Source organism: Empidonax traillii, unplaced genomic scaffold (assembly GCF_003031625.1).
Source record: "Empidonax traillii isolate 1590-97213 ecotype Southwest subspecies unplaced genomic scaffold, ASM303162v1 scaffold373:size1354568, whole genome shotgun sequence".
NCBI lineage: Eukaryota > Metazoa > Chordata > Aves > Passeriformes > Tyrannidae > Empidonax > Empidonax traillii.
This window is the reverse complement of record NW_020955566.1, coordinates 337,997-357,696: the sequence shown is the minus strand read 5'-3', so window position 1 is coordinate 357,696 and position 19,700 is coordinate 337,997. Positions and strand designations below refer to the sequence as shown.

Genomic DNA, 19,700 nt, shown 5'->3' with positions numbered 1-19,700 from the left:
GCAATGAATGGGATTGTAGTTGCTATGCAACATTTTACTCTCATCATCTGGGGACTCTGTCAGGCCTTTATGAGAGAAGGATGTGTTCATTGTGTCCATTTTATATTTTCCATCGCATAACTACTCAATAGATGAAATCACAGATACACTACAGATTCTAGTAACATCATAGGGACACAGACTTTCTCCAGGGATTTTTTTTAAATGAAGTTGAAAGTAACTATATCTTTACAGATACAGTATATTATGAATAAAATAAATAATTTAATAAAAGTAATTAGACTAGAATTCACAATATGTTCTTACCTCTTTTTTATTGTTCCTATGGAATAGATTTAAATGTAAAGTTTACTTCATAAGCAATCAGGAAATAGTTTTTAATTGATTACAATAATATAACTCTAAGATAGAATACATGCTAATGAGTTATCCTCAGTTTACTCTTGTCATCTTGATATTTTAATCGACTACTTACAGATCGAGCGTTCAACTTTACATGCATTGATTCAAATGTATGAAAGTTTTATTTCTTTTTTCCTGGAGAAAAAAAATTTGTACATTTTTTACATCCTTCTGTAAATCCCTAATGTTTCAATTCTACTCCTTTCTTTTTATTAAGTCCATGATTTGCTCTGTTGTACTGTCTCAAGTACTTGGCAGGCACCTTTGTTCTGATAAATTCTGTTGGTTATTCTACCGTTCATGTTTTCAACCTGGAGAATTGAGTTTTAGGTTTCATACATAGGTTTTTAATAGCACCATTTTCTAAGTGTTTTGAGAATCTTGCTTTCCCTTCATGATTTTCTGTGCAAATGTTCTTTTTGTCTGTTTTAACAGAATGAGATTTAAAAAAGCTTTGTGATTCTTAGAATAGCTTCAAAACTTGTCCTTTGATTAATCAGAAGAGACAGAGTAGCATATGTATATCTCAGGTTATTTAAAACACTGTTAATTGCAATGCAAAACCTTAGGTGTAAAAATAAATCAAAATGCAGCATTCAAACAGCATACATCTAATCAGAAAAGGCAGCTTAATAAGTGAGGGGAGCTGAATGTTGTAGAGTGACCCCGTCATTTTATAATTTCTTTAATGTGCTTTGATTTCAGAATTAAAAAATGTAGTATGCTGATTTGGGTAAGGTTTTAACTCATGTATTTTGACTCACGTATTTTGCAAACAATGCTTTTTGTTTAGCGTGTTAACAGAATGAATGTTCTGTATTTTAGTCTCAGCAGAAAACCTGGAGAAGAGCCTTAAGCATATGGAGAAGCAACTCCAACAGCTTGAGAAGGATTTGCAGACTTTTCCAGTTCCTGAAGATAAGCACGATAAGTTTATAGCAAAAATGTCAATATCCTTTGGAATGCTCTTAAAAAACAAAACAGAAGAAAAATCCCCAAGTAATTTAACTGCATTGCTTTAAACTTTAAATTTCTTTGCATAATTTCTGTCTAGTTTGTAGCACATATTTTTGAAAAATCTAACTTTTTTTCCCCCTCTCAGAAACTAAAGACATGAAGAGTTCAATTAAAGGATTCCTCTATAGTGGAATGAATGAGGAGAAAAATGCTTACTGTCAGGTTTTACACTGTATATAAACTAGTGAAAAGTAGTTATAATAGGAATGTTGAGGACTCTAGTGTTAAATTATTTTTTGATGTTAAAATATCTTAGAAAAATATGTCTGTCACCCTGTGTCTATTTGCTTTCTAGTGTATAGATTATCACTGTCAATGTTTTTGTACATGCAACCATAAAACCAGAAGATTTGTCTTATTTCAGAAATTGGATTCATAGCATGTGAAGTGTTTTCAGGTCTTATTTTCACCAAAATTCCTTTTCTCACTATTTATTCCAAATCCTGCAACCAGCTTCACTGCCTCTCTTTTATAAGAAAACCTTGAGACCTGAAGATAGTTAATTAAACAGAAAACCCCTATTCTTTCACTTAAACCTCCCTAGCACATATTGATCATATATGCTTGGTACTGAGACTAATCTGGAAGCAGAAATATCAGCAGACAGGTTGAAATTTGCTCTGCAGACGCGGTTAGGTTATTACTTTGCTGGAAGACTACTCTGTTACATACAAAGGCGGGGGGACGCAGGGCACAGTCCTCTTGATTACTATTAAATGAAAGATGGCAAGAGACCCTGAGGCTTAGTGGATATACTGGTTCTCGCATCAGGACCAGTTTTGTCTTCATTAGATTAGCTACAACCAGTGTTTGCAACTTAGCTTCAGGCCTTCTCTGGACAATGTGGGTTATCTTAACCTTTCAGTGTTGCTGCTGATTTTTTGTAAGGTTGGGTACTTTGTTGTTGAGGTTGTTCTGTTTATTGTTATTGCTGGCTTTTTTTTTTTTCCAGCTCAATGTGTTTTTAAAAGATATGTTGTAGCCCACCAGCATGGTGTCTATATAGTATGAGACATAAGTTTTGTCCCTGGAGAAACTGATAGCATAATAGGAGAACTAGGAGATGGGACCCAAAAGCAAGAGATAAAATATTGCCATGAAGTTAGAGGAAAATATATCCACAAGAGCTTTCAGAGAATTTTCAGAGAATGTTGATTTGTTAAGAAAATGGCATGTAAGTCTAGGAAGTTAGAATGGGGAGGGCCTATTAAAAAATCTAACCTCTGAAAAAGGACAGGCCCTACTTAATCCATTAGAATAGAAAAGACTATTTCAGTTGGAAAGGACCTACAATGCTCTAATTCAAAATAGTTGTGATGCAGGCCATAGCCATAAGGTTAAAGTTCGGTTTTTTGCATCAGTTTTCTCTAGGGAGAACTTCAGTTGATCCTACTGTGTAATATTTTGAATGGAAGGATGATGTTAAATAAAAGAATCAGTAGAATTTTTTTTCTTAATATAGAATAAATAGCAATAAATCCCCAGGAGTAACCAGTGGTCACAAAAAACTTGAAAAAAATTTGAAATTAACTTAAATATAAACTTAATGGACTACAGATTCTTACATGAACTAAGGTAGCCCAAGACGGAAAGGAGTCATAGAATACTTTGGGTTAGAAGGAACGTCAAAGACCATCTAGTTCCAGCCTCCCTGTTGTGGGCAGGGACACCTGCCCCTAGACCAGGTCAAAGTTGAAAAGAAGCCCCTAAGTTTTTTTAGAAGAGCTGCAAGGAGGATCTACAAGTCTGGCTTCTCTACCAAGAAAACTGATGAAGACTAAATAAAAACTGAGTGAACATATATTTTTTGGAGATAAAATATGATAAGGGAGAGTCACTATGTGTTTGTAAAGAGAAACCATCCCTTGCAGATCTATTATATCATGCAGTTAAAGGTAGAAGGTCAGTAGAGCATAACTGAATTTCCATGCATGTTTTAACAAGGTTTATTATCAAAGACTTTCAAGTAAAGAAATTTCTTAGGTAAAAGGTGGATTGATTTTTTTTTTTTCCTGGATAATATGTTTAAAAAAATCCTCATGTCGAAGGCAGATACTGGCAGATGCTGACAAAGTAGCAAATGAACTTCACTGATTATAGAATAATAGATCTGGAGGAAAAACCCTATATTAGAATGATTGGGAACAATTGCAGTTAAGGGCAAGCAGAAAACATTTTAAGATGGTATAAAAATCAACAATACTCTTACATCACCAGTTCTTCCATCACCCCATCTCAAAAAGTATTCTGTATACCTACTGATGTGGCAGTGAATGGTTGCAATGAGCAGCAGTTGGCAATGGTTTCTGCATAAGGCGTTTCAATACATTAAAACTCTAAAGGTGGAAAACCAAAAAAGTTAAGAAAATACAGTAAGAACTTGTCATTGTGTATTCCATACAGAAGGAAAGTTATGAATATACTCATTGTATCTTATAAAGAAACAGGGTTCATCCCATGTGAAATACTGTCCAGCAGGTTAAAACATAATAATGGAAATGATTTCTTGGACAACAGACAATTAAACTGTAGAATTTACTTTTAGGATGTTGTATAAAGCTGAAAATGTGAATGAATTTCATCTAAGGCTTTGATAGTTGGCTAAAGATTGTACATCAGAAGCTATTAAGCAGGAGCTTTAGCTTACTTAGAAAAATCACTAACATGGAGACTGCTAGAAACTGAATACTACATCAGTTGAATTATAATGCTATAATTGCCAAGTTTTCTTTTTGTTTTCCCTAATCATTGGGTATTGACTGATGTCAAAAACAGGCAAGATGAATATTTGGTGTTACTTATAAGAAATTAGTACAGGTAAAACCCACTGTTAAGGTCTGATTACTGGGAGATGCCTCTGCTCGAACTAAGGTGCAAACAAGACCATATACCAAAATCTGTAATACAGATTTTATTTAGCAGTAGATGTGAAGTAGAGAGATAGAGAGAAATAGAAGAGAAAGGGGAGAAGTAGTGAGAGAGAGAGACTAGGAAGAGGATAGTCACTTCACAGAGATCCAGTGGTGTCCCACTGGTGGTTCTTCACCCTGAGCTTCTCAATGGTGGGCATCCCAAGATCATTCGAAACTTTTCACTATTTATGCATTTTAGCAAAAAACCAAATTAATGCTCATTGGCTCCATAGTTCTCTTATTCTATTGGTTAAATTAATCCCTCACTTTTAATGCTAATTCAGTCTTTCTTCTCTTTTGATTTGGTGGGTTTCTTGAGTTAGTGGGTTGTGATCTCCCCCTGCCAGAATTGCCCAATCAGAGCTGATTTCAGCACAATTACTGAGCTGGCTTTTGTTGTGGCCCAGAAATTCTGCATTTTTTGTGTCCATTATCAGTGATACATTCTTCTCCCCCAGCTTTGCTAACCTCACCCTAAGTCTGAGATTACACCTGGACAATAGTACCACCTTGATTTTATCTCATGTTCCTGTTACAGCGGTTTAACTTACTAGAGAAGGCTTTGGTGGTTGCAGATGCCATCTGTCCCATAACTTGAGGTTGTTTCTTTACACAGTTTGCTATAGTGGGAATTTTTGTCTGGATGCATTACCCAGGATGTGCCAACCAGATCTTGCCTCCAGTAGGCCTGGAGCTAGTGGCATACTGTCACTCCCTTCTGTGCTTATCTCATGGCAAAGTCCTTCTGTGGCCTAAACAGTGCTCGAGAGAGGCAACTGTGCTCTTTAAGTCCGTACACCAACCATACTACATTTTTCATTGTATTAGACTATTCAAATACAATACTTTGAATAGTAAATATTATGAACAGAAATAGTTCACCCTCTCCTGTTACCTGACCCAGCAGACAGGCAGTAATTTCAAAACAGCTAAGTTGCATGTGGTTTCTAGTCATGTCTGTGAAAAGACTAATTAAAGAAGCTCACTTTTAGAAAAACAGGAACTTCAATAAATTGCAAAGCAGAAAAGGTTTGATGTAAAGGTTAGATAATCCTGCACAGCATGATGAAACCTGGACCTGTTTTTACTTTTATTCCTATGACAAGGAAAGCTGAGTGGTGCTGATGTCTTGAAAAGCATGCAGCTCATGAAAAGAGACCAGCAGGAAATCTGAAAAAGAAAGGATGGTGCTTTGTTGGAAATAATTTTTCATCCTGAATACAATTAAGCTCCATGGACAAGCAGGCTATTACATCCTGTCGCTAAATATCACAACCCAAAGCCCCCTAATGAACTGATTAGCATTCTTGTTTCTTTAGGAAGTCAGACGTATGCACAGTTGGTGCACTCTTTTATTGACAAAGTCCGTAATTATGAATATTTCTCCTATATAGTAGATTGTGTTAATTTGTCAGTCACCATATGTATGCTAGCTGAAAAGAAATAATAGTTATTATCACAATGCTTCTGATTTCTTTAATTAGGAAATTCAAGGAATATTGAATTGATATTGATCTAGCGTATTAAATCCATCAAGTGAAATGTTCCATAAAAAGCACAGTGAACAAAATACACTTGTACGTTAAAAATAAAAATTTAGTGGGTTTGTGGAGAGTATTTAAATTGTGTATTAAAAGTTTAATTAAGTGATTTAGTCAACATGCTCTTTATCAGTACAACTCACATCTTGTGATTTTTCCAAGTAGCAGCTGAGAAACTCTTGATAAGTTTGAGCCTATGAATGAAGGTAGTTGATGGTGTTTTTTACAGAAACTTTTGGAACTAATTCTTAAGAGACAGTAAGTTGATTGTTTGCTGCCTTTCAGCTGCAAAGTCCTTTCTTTTGATCAATTCTCTGTTCCTCTTTCCTTGCCATTTAATTTGATTTGTTGACATTGCAAAAAAGGGAAGGAACAGCACTTAACCTGAGTTAGAGCCTTCACTACCAAGTGAGGTAGAAGAAACCCGTTTCAGCTGCAGCAAAGAGACTGCTTGCTGCCCCCAAACTGTCGGTTACTTAATCAACCTCATAGTTTGAAGTTCCCCCTGTGCAACATAATCAAAATGAAGTCTGTAAGATGTCCTTGCATCCTAAGGACTTTGGAAGATTACAGGACCTGAGCTCTTTAGGTAAGAAGAGGTTATGTGTTACTCTTTGGAGGAGGCACAAGATGTTTGCTGTGTAAATTTAATTTAAGTATGGTAGCATCTGGTCTGGACTTCAGACATTAATTACAGCTAACACTGGTTTTGCTTATAGTATATGGGATACAAACACTGGATACAGCAGATTTGTGTGATACGAATACCTGCCAATTTGTTTTAGTATTTTAACATAGAGGTAAATAGGAACGAATCAAAGAAAAGGTATTATTTAACAAGTACTCTAAACATTTCTAAGTGTTTTTTGAACTATTATATTCAGATGCAGGATTTTTCTGTTGAACCTTGGCATATGTATATATATACAATATATGTATATGTCAGTCTCTCTGACATGTATTTTTCAGACGATTGCAACTGTTTTCCCCAAATGTAGGAAATCCTTAACGGAGACCTACAGGATTCACACCCCTTGCTCTTAGTAGAAAATAAATTGTTGAAATGGTCTGAAGTGACCTCAAAAGTCTTTTTGAGCATGTCTTCCAAAGGTTTGCCACATTTTTATGGAGACTGTTGCTGTCTAGTGTAGTGGCAGTCTCAGTTCCCTTTTGAAGATTCTGCTAAAATATATATAGCATCTGTGCACCTGCTATCTTTTTGTTCATATGCAGAACAATATTCCTTTTTCAATTGTCTAGACTTAATGTGTAGGTTAGTTTGTGAAAATATCACAAGTGGTGAATATTGGGGTCTTTTAAAGAAATGTGCGGTTGAGATAATTTGATTCATTATCTCTTCTAGGGTAACAGCTGCTTTTACTTGGCTTGACATGCTGCACTATATTGGTCTTTTAAATACCACAATGTATTAAAATGAGTATAAACTTCAGACAAGCAGTTCACTATGAAAAGATCTGCCAGAATATGCAAGACCAAACACACAGCTGTTAGAAATTTTGCCACAGATATTACAGATATATCTCAGCCCTGCATTGCTTTCCTGTGCCATTAATTAGCAAAATGATATGTAGTCCCATGAGTCCAGGAATGTAGTCCATGAAGTAAAGCCACTTCAGAAAAAGTTAACAAATACCAAACTTCTTGATTTCCTCTTCTTCCCACCTGTGTGGCAGCTCAGCTGTATTTCTGTCTTCATTCATCCAAAACCAATGAATTGTGTAGTTGATAATGCATATATATCAACCTGTTCATAATAATTACAGTTGGGATTGCTGTACTCAGTAGTATTCCCTGTTGTCTCCAGTTTAGCTAGAGCTGGCTAACAAAAGCCATATTTAAGGAGAAAAGGAAGAGGAGTTATTAAAGATACCTAAATTGAAGCTCAGTCTCAATAGAATGCCAAGAGCTCAGGGATATCCCATAATGCACCAGATGGAAAATAAAAATCTTAGGATTCATCGTGTCTGGCATTGAAATACTAGATAGTAAAACATCTTTCCAGAGTGCTGTATTTTGTGTTTAAAACTGTGCATAAAATATTCAAGGAGAGTCACTTTTAACAGCATAAACTATCCAGCTTATGTGGACTCTGTTAACATAGCTGTAACTTCGGCGGTGTCTTGAATAGTATCACAGAAATTTTGTCTCTCATCTCCCCCACTCCCCAGGTGTTCTTTTCAGGACATTCTCTGGCATTTACAAGATGAAGTTTACATTTTAATGTTAATTTTTTTTTTTTTCTTCTTCCTAGAAAACTGAAGGAAGTTTTTGGAAAGTTTGATATTTGGCCCTTATACATAGTGACAATAAAACACATTTATCTTATTTCCCTTTACAATTTCAAGCTGTGGAAATAAGCAGCCTTGTAACTGCAAAACACCTGTATAGCCTTCCATAAGTTCTGTTAATAATCTAAGAATCATAAAATATAAGTATCCTAAATTTGTGGGATCAAAAGTAAAACAGATGTAGAAATTCTTTTTTCTGGCTTCACTCTGTTTTCTTCGTTGTTTTGGTTTGCTAGTGTTTTTGTGAACTGCTGACATTTCTTTTGATGGTCCTAACCTGTGTTGTGTCATGATTTGTTTCTCATAATCCTTTTTTATTTAATACTTGGGCAGCAGTTATAGTTCTCTAAGTTCTCATCAACTTTCCATGATGTCCCACCAGCTTTTTAAGAGACTTAAAAATTTTTAAGAATCTCAGGTCTAAAGAGTAGTTTTCTGTGTGCTTTTCTCATCTTGGGAGCCAATTAAAGAAGAGAGATTCAAATTGATGCAGAAGAAAAGTGGGCCTATAGCATCAGTACTCTTTGAGCTGTTGCTAGCTAGTCAGCGCAGGCAGACTGAAGCTCCTTACAAGCTGCATCTTGTGAAGTCAGTAGAAGCACGGAAATAAGCTTTTACTGGCAAAAGAACCTTGTTGGAGAAAGTCTGAAATGAAATGGTTGAGGGTTGATGGAAGATGTATCTTTTTTAATAATTTAAATCTTGACTTTAGTTAGTCCTTTTTCACAAGACTGTCTTAGTGGAGGCTTTTGTGCCCTTACAGACCCAGCTAATAGCCATTGTAGTGACCAGTTAGAATGTTGTGAAAGTGCATTATTTCTCCTTTCCTGCATGTATATGAGAATGTTATTGTGTGACTTTCTGGCATGGATTCTAAATCACAAAAAATCCCCCATCAACTTCTTACTTGATATTTTAAAAGCAACCTTAACAAACTAGAAGGACATTTAACAGGGAAATTCAAATGGGATTCAGCCTTTAAACAAAGCTAAAAGAGGAGTACACTGCAAAAAAACTCAAGAGTGAAAATAGTTACCCAGCAGTAAATTGTTACGGTGTACTGGTCACTTGTGGGGTTCCCCAGGGCCCAGTATTGGAGCCAGTCCAGTTCAAGATCTTTATTGATGATCTGGATGAGAGGATCAAGTGCAGCCTTAGTCAGATTTGCAGGCGACACCAAATTGGGTGGTAGTGTTGATCTGCTGGAGGGTAGGACGGTTCTGCAGAGGGATCTGATCAGGCTGGATCAATGGGCTGAGGCCAACAGTATGAGATTCAGTAAGATGAAGTGTCTGCACTATTCTATTCGTCTAAGTTTTAATGCATTTGATTAAAAATCCTGTGCTTCATAAATAAAGTGACCATAGTGCTTTTAATCTGTAGTAGAAAGTGTACAAATACAGTAAATTCTCTTTTGCCATAGTTGAAGTGGGCAATTGAGAGTAAAGGGGAAATTGCCATTTATTGTCTTTTGTAGTCTTTACTACAGCAGAAAAATAATGGAACATAAATATTTGTTTAGCTAACATTCCATTAAAGTAAACATTTCATGAAGTTGTCCTACATAAGGAAATGACTAAGAATACTTCATCTTTGAGCTTCTTTGACAAACTACATTATCAGATGTCCGAAAAAACATAGTTTTTTAATTTAATTTATGGAGTATTTTGATGCTGTTTATAAATCATCTATCTTTTGTAGATGTAATTTTATTATTTTCACCTCTAATTTAATTATGTTGTATTGACGTTGCAAATAGCCTTAGAAAAAGCATAAATACCTAACACAGCCATCAGGAACAGAAATAAATACATCATTGTTAAGATGAAGTTCTTTATCTTTCACGTGTTTTACTGCTAATGCTGATTATCAATATTTCTATTTTTACTCTAATTTTAGTGGGAACTATACTATTTCTTGATAAAGCATTCAGGTTAATTATTGGTATCTGTACCTAAATGCCATGTAAATTTTAATTTACTTACCTAAGCTTTTAGCTTCAATAAGGAGACAGTGATACTAAATAAACTACATAGGTGCTTGAAGTTAGATTAGTTCCATACATTTTATTGCATTTCATATGAAATTGTATGGTAATAGAATAATCTAACCTAACTTAGAAAACCAGATTTGCTGTGGGTATCTTAGAGAATCGAGGAGTTAAGGTCTTGAAAGAGCACCTTGAATTTCCTTGATGTTTTCTTTCTTGTTTCTTAAAATTTCCCCACATGACACACCTTTGGAAAGATGCTACACTAATGTGTAGGTTTTATGCAAGAATTTCCAGCGTTCCCAACTTCCTTTACTATGCAACTATTTAAAGTGGTTGAGATATTGTGATGTAAGTCCCTGAATTTATTCATAGGCCTAATATACGCAGTAAATACTAGGAAGCATACATGACATGGAAGGAATTCTTTTGGTCTTCATTTGATGAAATAAAAAAATCTGTGTGACATGCAAATCAACGTTAAGTAAAAGCTGTGTATTTGACTGGATTCACTGAGTATTACTGCAGCCTTAACAGCAGTATACAGCTTTCTAGTTCATGCCAAAGAAGATTTTCAGAAACTTTCACGGATGCATGAGAACATGGAAAAACTCTACCAGAACGTGATGAAATATTATGCCATTGATCCAAAGAAAGTTTCAGTGGAGGAGTTTTTAACGGACTTAAACAACTTCAGGACCATGTTCATGGTACAGTATGTTTATTTTATGACTAATATTTCTTAGAAGTTATTTCTTGTAACCTTATGTAATTGTATGTGAATTTGGATAATAAGTAGTTTGTGTCCCATCTGGCTACTTATGGTTACATAGCTTAACTTGCTGACTACACTCCTGCAGGAATGTTGTGTGAGCATAAGTTTTGTGACAAAATCCAGAAGAGTGATCCAACAAATGCCTATTGATCTGTAGAAAGTTTCACTTAGTCATTTTACCACCTACTCCTCATGGCAGGCTGATGCTTATCATTACAACACACTATTTAAGTTGCCTTCATGTTTCCCTGTCTTTTTTGGTTTACTTGGTTGGTTGGGTTTTTTCTAATGATTTCAGACATGTCTGAAGATATAGATAGGGAAAATTACTTCTTTAATAAATACTGAGAAACAGTTTGAAATTCATATGTCCGTTTATTTTGAGGACTGGACTTAAACTGGAACCCATATTTAGCAAACATTTGGAGCATGTAAAGAATACTAAGTCTCTTCTGCTTCGAAGTTTAACAACTAAAAACCTAGAGAACACAATCTTCAATCAGAAAGAATATTGCTTCATAAGTTACATATGCCAGATCTTTCAACAGAGGCACTGATTGTTTTCCTAACTTGATCAATGCCTAATCTGAAACTCAGTAGTCTGATTTCAAAATTGCTAAATATTACAAAATAGTTGTATTGCTTTAACTTCTGATGTTTAAACTGTACCTTCCATGTAAATATTGTAGAATAAGAATTCAAACTGCTTAGGTTTATGCTGAATTGGAGTCTCTAAGGGAGTGGTTGTGCTTTACAGTAATTTTCCCATATTTCTTCTCTGTGTCTGTAAAATTACCACTGATACTAACCTCTGCTTTATAACACAGCAGTGTTATAAAGATAGATTAATTAGTACTTCAAAACAGTTAGGTATTATTTATGAGCATGATAGAACAAAACTTGCGGAAAATTAATAATTCTGTTTTGCAGAGCACAGTTTGAAGGGTATGTGAAAAAGATGTGTAGATAAGGCATGCAACCCCTTATCATTCAATGACACTAAACAAAATATTGAGTAGCTGCTCAGTTTTGAGACTTTCCAGAAAAGATTTTTGAGATGCCTAGCATGAGACACCTAAGTCTGATTTTCAGGATTGTTTAACATTAGTCTTGATTACCAACAGAAGCTGAAAGTGATTGTTATCCTAGAAAATTTAGTTCAAAAAACGTGTAAATGTAGTGCTGAAAAATCATTGGTTTGTTAAAAAGTCCCAAACTAAATGGCCGCTTATCACCAGTAGGTGTGGGAAACTGGAGTTCAGTCATCCTTGTTGTTATGCAAGATTGATGATTTACATAAAGTATTCATCTACTTACAATTTTTTTTTAAATTCTCAATTAATGAAAATATTTTAAAAGTTTTTAAAAAAGCATGTTTAAATCTGGAGCCATAGACTTGAGTTTCATAGCTAACTTTGGACTGCAGTTTGTACTTCAGTGTTATTTGGCCGCTGTGACAGCTATTATTTGCACTCTGTGAGCACTAAATCTAGAGTACAGTTAGTTGGCCAAAAAAAGGGGTGAAGCATTCTACCTTCAGTGCTTTAACTTCCAAAGCTAAATTCCTGGTACTGTCAGTAGAACATCTTAGGTATCAGACATCTCTGTTAACCTCCCTCCATGCTTTCACAGCATCACAGGGACCTCTAACAAGCTCATCCCTTTCCTTGGATGGATAGCTTTCAAGATGAAGCAATTGTTTGCCTAATGCTTAGAATTTTCCTGCAGTTGTAGGAAAGGGAGTGAAGAGGCCTTGAGTCAACAACTCTTCTGTCCAAGACAGTACACTAATCATAAGACTATAGAAACCCCTTGCTCCTAGTGACACTAGGTTGCTCTGCAGCAGAAACATGACTTCAAGAACCAGAAGAGGAGCAACCAAGCAAGAGTTTATTCCCTAAACTCTATTTTTCTTTCAAATTATGCAAATACTTAAACAAAAATTAGAAACAAAAGCACATGAGAGAGCCCAAGAATGCTTCCATCTCAGAAAATGGCTTTGGCATGCCACATGTTTTGTGTTGAAAACACGTAGAACTTGTAGGATAGGATTTCGCTCTAAGGCATAGACCTCGAAACAGTGGCATCTGCATCTGAGTTTGAGTGTCTAATGTCATATTCTCGTCAAGGGAGATGCATACTTAATACAGTTAGTGAAATTTGAAGAGCTATCTACCTGACATCTCCAAGGAGAACTAACACCAGAAGTGCCCAGTACCCTGGAGAGGTGTCTTAAAGACATCATCAGCCTGAAATTTTAAGCTGTGACATAGAATTTGTGGAAGATCACTGTCCTGCTAGAGAAAGGCTGGAGGCAAGGTGTGATATACTAAAGCTTCCAATTTGCACTGAATATGAAGGTGTGAACTACAAAATCAGGTCAATTTGATCAGTGTGGTTGGAAAGAGGAGACACCTACATTTGAATGGCTACAATCTAAGGCTGAGTCCTACTGGTGTTAATTTTGGGGAAAAAATAGATGCAAAGTAGAAATTTCCTTGGTCACTCTGTTAGGAAAGTGTGTAATTTCTCCCAGTATTTACTTGTGCTCAAGACACATTTGAATTTTACCCAGTAGTTTATTCTACAGAATGCCTAGTCTGAAAATCTGCAAAGAATTTGTTAAAAATAATTCAATCAAAAATGTTAACATTTTGTAGTAGGCTTCTTCCCTCCTCCCCTTGTATCAAGAAATTTGACAGAGGTTACTTTGGTTAAAACTGTGTGAAAGTACAGTTTTGCTTTGTATAGAAAAGTCCATTTCACTGAGTTTTTTTTCATGATGGAAAGTTTATTCTCCTTCAGTTATCCGAGACCAGTATTTCTTCACAAGTTCTATATGATATTTTTCTTTCCCCTTCTTATGGTCACTATCTATTACAGTGATGCTACAGTGCCCCTGGAAATATTCCTGTAATCCACATTCATCTGTGCTGTATAATAATCTTCAGTCCATTCTTGTTATTTTTTTTTTCTGAGTGCAATCTGGACATTTTCCTGCTGCAAACAACATGAGACATTAATTATCCCTGCAAACATGCAGCATGTGCCTCAGACCTTGTGAAGATGGTAGCCATTTTGTAGGCAGGGACACTGTGATATGTTGTGAAGGATGGGATTCTGTAGAACTGCGTTCTGAAAAAAGAAACTTTCTGCAATGAAGAATGGGTGCATCTTACATATAATGCAAATGTAAATTCTCAGAGCACTGAGAATTTACCAGTGGACATAGCTAACACTAAAAGAATGAAAAAATAATACAAAAATACTTTTGTTAAAAATGTATTCAATATGACACAGTTCTTTCACTTAATGTCTGAATATGCAACATTATGATTTAAAAACTTTGAAACTCATAGTTCTCTTTTGGCTTCATTGGAAGTTTTGGAGTCCTTATTTATAATTCAAAATAAACAATATTACACGGATATTATCCAGAAGACAAGAATTTATAAACCCTTTCAATTAATGCATATGTAGATAAGAATAAGAAAAATGCAACACTGTCACCCAGAAAGCCTTGTTTTGCTTGCTTTAGTGGCTGCACTGGAAAGAATAAGTGTTGAAACTATTCTGGAAATACAAATAGTAACATACTTACAATTTTGTAAAACAAGGTGGTTTAGATATTTTGAGTTCTTCCTACACATGTACTCTTACGATGTGTTTCTATCTGAATGTATAATCCTTATTTGGGGGCAATTAGAATACTTTTAATATATTTATTCTGAATTTACTTACTCTTCTGAATAAAATGTGCTATACATGGAGTGTAAAATATTTTTTTGGTTTGATAAATTAAGGTTAATTAGGAGATGTGATCTGAAAACTTTTTTCTTTAAAGTTCAGCTTTATTTTTGCTAAGACTTCAGTTTTCATGGAACTCTCTATTTTTTTCATAGCAAGCAGTAAAGGAAAATATGAGAAAAAGGGAAGCAGAAGAAAAACAGAGACGTGCTAAAATAGCTAAGGAGAAGGCAGAAAAAGAAAAACAGGAGAGGCAACAAAAGAAAAAACGCCTGTTAGAAATGAAAACAGGTAAGTGATGTAAAAAACATATTTTACCAAACATTTTACTGTAAATAAAGCTGCTATTTTTTCATTAACCGAATGAACTATGAGAAAAACCAAAATAAATGAATGATTTTTCACTGGTTAATGTTTTCAGCAAAGAGGTTTTTTAATTTTATATTGTTAATGAGCTTTCCTAATTACCAGCTTTTCCCAAGTTATTTTATAATGCTGCCTTTTATTTTTACATTGGAATATATTGAACCTTGTGTGACAAAGCCATTTTCTTTAACTAAGGTTGCATACACATTTTTTGTGCTTTTTTGAGAATAAGCCCTTCCTAAAGTACTTCGTATTTTTCTATGAGTATGTCAATTGTTATTTCAACAGGTCCCTATTGAAACACCTCAAAAAACCCCTCAGCCATGCATTTTTTGTCTTCTGTAATTAAAGAGGCAGCAGATACTGTGAGAACTCTGTTACTAAAAAAGATGCCTGATTATCCTTTATACTTCTGTATTTTATCCCAGACTGAGCTTCTGTAATCCTTTAGAATGATACGTGTCTTACTGTATTAATTACCATGAACTACTCTTTTTCTGAGCAGATCTTGTTAAACAGTTCCCTACTCAAGCCCTGTCTGGCACCTTTGGCATAAATGATTATCTGTCTCTTACACTTTTTACTAATAACCAGAGTAGCTCTGTTTAGTTTCAGAGATGTTTCAGACCAAAAGTCTTTGATTTATTTTTGTAAGACTATCCATATCTTGAGGTGTGAGACTAGAGCTTTCTCTTAAGGTGGGAAATCAGGCAACTGCTCTCTGAACACAGAATTTATAATTCCTTAAAAGTAGTATTCAAGACCCAATCAGAAAACCACAAATTACAATCTTTTCAAAGCTCACAGAAGACAGAGGATATCTGCAGATGACTAGGAAAGAGTAAAACTGGTATCTGCATTCATGCACAGTTGAAAGCGTTTCGAAAGAGATTTCTCTCAGTCATATTGTATGTATGACTGATAGCACTTTTGATGGAAAATTGTTAGTCTTTCAGTGAAAGTTAAACCTACCCTCAAGTCTTGTTCTTCATAATGTGACGTTCAGGCTTTCCAGAATACAGATGCCAGTGCTGGACACTTTTGTGTCATATACTTGCATGTATACATAGGCCTCTGTTAGTGAACCTTACCACCTCAGTTAATGTAGCAGGGAGCTAAATACTTGTCATTTACTTGTCTTTAAGTAGCTTGGGTTTTTTATTAAATCTTGTAAGTGTACATTTTCTAGAGTTGTGAGGGTTACCAAAATCACAAACACTGAGTGTTTGAGCAAAGCAACTTTATTCTATTACTCACGATAGCAATGAATACACACTGAGCCCTGGATTTCTGAAAAGCTGCTGAGCAGAAGAAGGAGATGGATCATGGTGCTCAACGGGAGGGGCAGGCAGGCCATGCACCTTCAGGGCGCCCCCGGATCAAAATCACATGCATCTCATCCTGTCCAACCCAGAACCACCTCTTATATCCCTCTCACAGAAGTGGAATTTTCCAGTTGTGACATTGGCTCATGCGTGGCAAGAGCACAAACCAAGACCACAATGGCTTATGATACCAATTCTGTGCCAACAGTGGCTCTGTTGTTTCTTCTTCTAAATGTCAAATTTCCACCAGTTAACCTAATCTAGTGTTCTTCTTTCCAAGGATCAGTTCTCAACAGTGAAACTATGCAATATTTTCCCATGCCACATCGACGAGCACAACTGTGGACCAACTATAGCAGGGCCTCAGACACGACTCAGGTCCCTGACACAGTACAAAAAGAGGTTTCTTGGTCTTGTGAGCAGCCACTTAAAGTTTGGTCTGGAATGACTGATCTAAACATCAGAGTAAAAGATGATGTTAGGATGACCTCTAGCTATAAATGCCTCAAGTCTGATATTGATTAAATTGTCTATTGATGAGTTGAAAGTTTTCTTGTCCCTGTTTGCAACACATTTTTAAAAGTCTATTAGAAAACCGAAATTGTGACGGTGGAAAGCACGTGTGGTAGATTTGTTTGTCAGGAAGGACAGCAACAACAGCATGAAAAGAGGGATTGGTTTTTTTAAATTATTATTATTATTTTGACAATCTTACCAGAACTGTATTTACAGTATTTAATTGAAGAAGCATGTTGCTATGATTCTCTGGAGTAACATAGACAATCAAGAAAACTTCTTTTTTTCCATTCCTCTATTTTCCTAGCTATAACTAGGTCAAGGAAAGGCTGTTTTTCTCATTAAGAATCTGTAAATCAGCCACAAAATGTTTACGTCTGACCTGCTAAAAAATTCATAACCAGGTCCGCCCTCTGTCAAAATACCAAACACTCTTACCTGTACTGTAACTGTGGAGTAACTGGGTTTTGCATATTATTTCTTTACATGGTGACTGGATCAGATGTTGGATTTCTAGAAAAATTATTTCAAGTATTGCTTGAATAAAGTAGCTGAAAACTCACTGATGTTACCATCCCAGAAGTTATTTTCTGAGTTTCAAACAGTTGCATACTTGGAAGAAGAGAAAAGATTACATTATATATGCTAAATGATCTTCAATATTATTTTTCCTCAGTGGACAGATCATAGTGTATTCTACATCTCAACTCTTGTTTTTTTTTCAGTAACATGGCTTTTTAACTGAAAATGACCTGAAAGTTAGGAATGGCTGTGTATCACTGTGCTGTGGGCTACTTTGGAGTATCTTAACGGTTTCTCTTTTTAAAAAAAAACAAGAATCAGCAGCAACAACAAAAAATCAAACAAACAACTAAAAAATAATCCAGGAATGACCCAATCGCACTTTACTGGACCTACAGTCATTAACAGCACTGGTTTTGCTGTTATCTTACTCTTGTGCATTATTTGTCATTATCACTATAATTAGTTCTCGTTATCATTCAGTCAATCAGTACCACTACGTAGTCAAAGCCTGAACATCTGGATGTGGATATAAAATCCCGCAGAATTGATACTGTAGTGTGGACAGCGATGGCTACTCATGGTGGTCCCAGCTGTCAGGATGACATAGTGAAATTTGAGAGATCTTTTGCAAGGGAAGCCAGAACTGAAGCAGATATATTTTTTCTTCTCTACCATCTTCTCTTTCCTTCCCCACACACAGTATGGGATCCTAATATTTTACAAAATGCTTTAGCTTCTAGATAGTTCCCAATCCTGTTGTCTATTCCTAGATGACAGGATGCAAAATGCTTCAGGAGGTGTTAACTCCTCAGGCCACAGCAGTGCCTTTGATTTTCTCTTGCTTAGCTGCTGCTTCTTTTCTTATTGTAAAAACAGTCTTTTTTTCTCCATACTTGAGGTTGTGCTTTTCTTTCAGTGACCATTAATTAGCCATTAGTGACTACTTCATGACTCTGGAGCTTCTGCTTTCAGAAGTTGCTCAGTAACTTTCAAGATCTGAGCTACTATCTAGTGCTTAAACAAGATTTGTATCATCATCCTAAACTTGTTTTGTTAACCGCTGGTCTCACGTACAACACAGATATTTATTCTGTCCTAGATTTTGCTTTGTTCTTGAAATTCCTTTCTCTGGATTTCTTAATCTTTTATCTGCTTTTAGAAGAGCAGGGGTTTGTTGCCTATGGTGCAACCTTTTGCTGCACAAGGTGGAGGAAACTGTGATTCATTTCTTTGCATAAAAGTGATCTACATAATACTGCAAAAGCTTTTAGTTATTTGGGGGGTATTGCTAACTTTTTTTACATTTTCAAAAACTTAATATAGAATCATAGAATGTTAAGGGGTTGGAATGGATTTTAGAGATCATCTAGTCCCAACTCCCCTGCCGTTGGTAGAGAAACGCCCAACTTATATCTTAAGGAAATATGTAATAAAATATAACTTTTATTAAAATATACACAATATGTGACTTGCATATTATGAGTTGCATATAGCGTGTTGGGACTGTATTAAACCAGGTGTCACTGACATTACAAGTATCATATTAACCCAAAAAGAAAATGGATCTGATTTAAAATATCTCCTGAGTTTTAGCTTAAACTAATCTCTTCAGGTTGAAAACAATAATTTCATTAGTAGTAACTGACATTTATGTCAAATATGAGGTGGTCCTACAATATACTAGCCTTCTCACAAACGATAGTAGTCTTTCTTAACCCATGCTGTGCCTTTGACACACAGGTGACAACTCACTCATCTAGATCATAGCTTATGCTCTATCATCCATACCTCTGCATCAGGCTGTCTTTGAAATATTGTTACACTGAGTTTGGTGTTGGTATAATCATTTTCTAAAACTAGATAAATATGTGTACCTTGTGATAAATCTTCTTATAGAATCATAGAATCATAGAATAGATTGGGTTGGAAAAGACCTCCAAGATCATCAAGTCCAACCTCTGATCCAACTCCAATTACTGTATCATGGCACTAAGGGTCACATCCAATCTCTGCTTAAAAACCTCCAGGGATGGTGAATCCACCACCTCTCTGGGCAGGCTGTTCCAATGCCTGATTACCCTCTCTGTAAAGAATTTCTTCCTAACATCTAACCTAAACCTCCCCTGGCAGAGCTTGAGCCCATGTCCCCTTGTCCTATTGTTGGTTGCCTGGGAGAAGAGACCAACCCCCACCTGGCTATAACCTCCCTTCAGGTAGTTGAAGAGAGTGATGAGGTCACCTCTAAGCCTTCTCTTCTCCAGACTAAACAACCCCA

At 35.7% G+C, this 19,700-nt stretch overlaps 1 protein-coding gene across 2 annotated transcripts in view; it reads left to right on the top strand.

Moving 5' to 3' along the window:
• The window catches only part of DIAPH3 (diaphanous related formin 3), a 212,636-nt gene that overhangs the window by 116,815 nt on the left and 76,121 nt on the right, over window positions 1-19,700 (top strand). For both annotated transcript variants that reach the window (XM_027892890.1, XM_027892891.1), the window contains 3 exons: window positions 1,228-1,352; window positions 10,717-10,881; window positions 14,849-14,984. In XM_027892890.1, coding sequence (XP_027748691.1) covers window positions 1,228-1,352; window positions 10,717-10,881; window positions 14,849-14,984 — 426 coding nt within the window. The remainder of the gene's footprint in view (window positions 1-1,227; window positions 1,353-10,716; window positions 10,882-14,848; window positions 14,985-19,700) is intronic.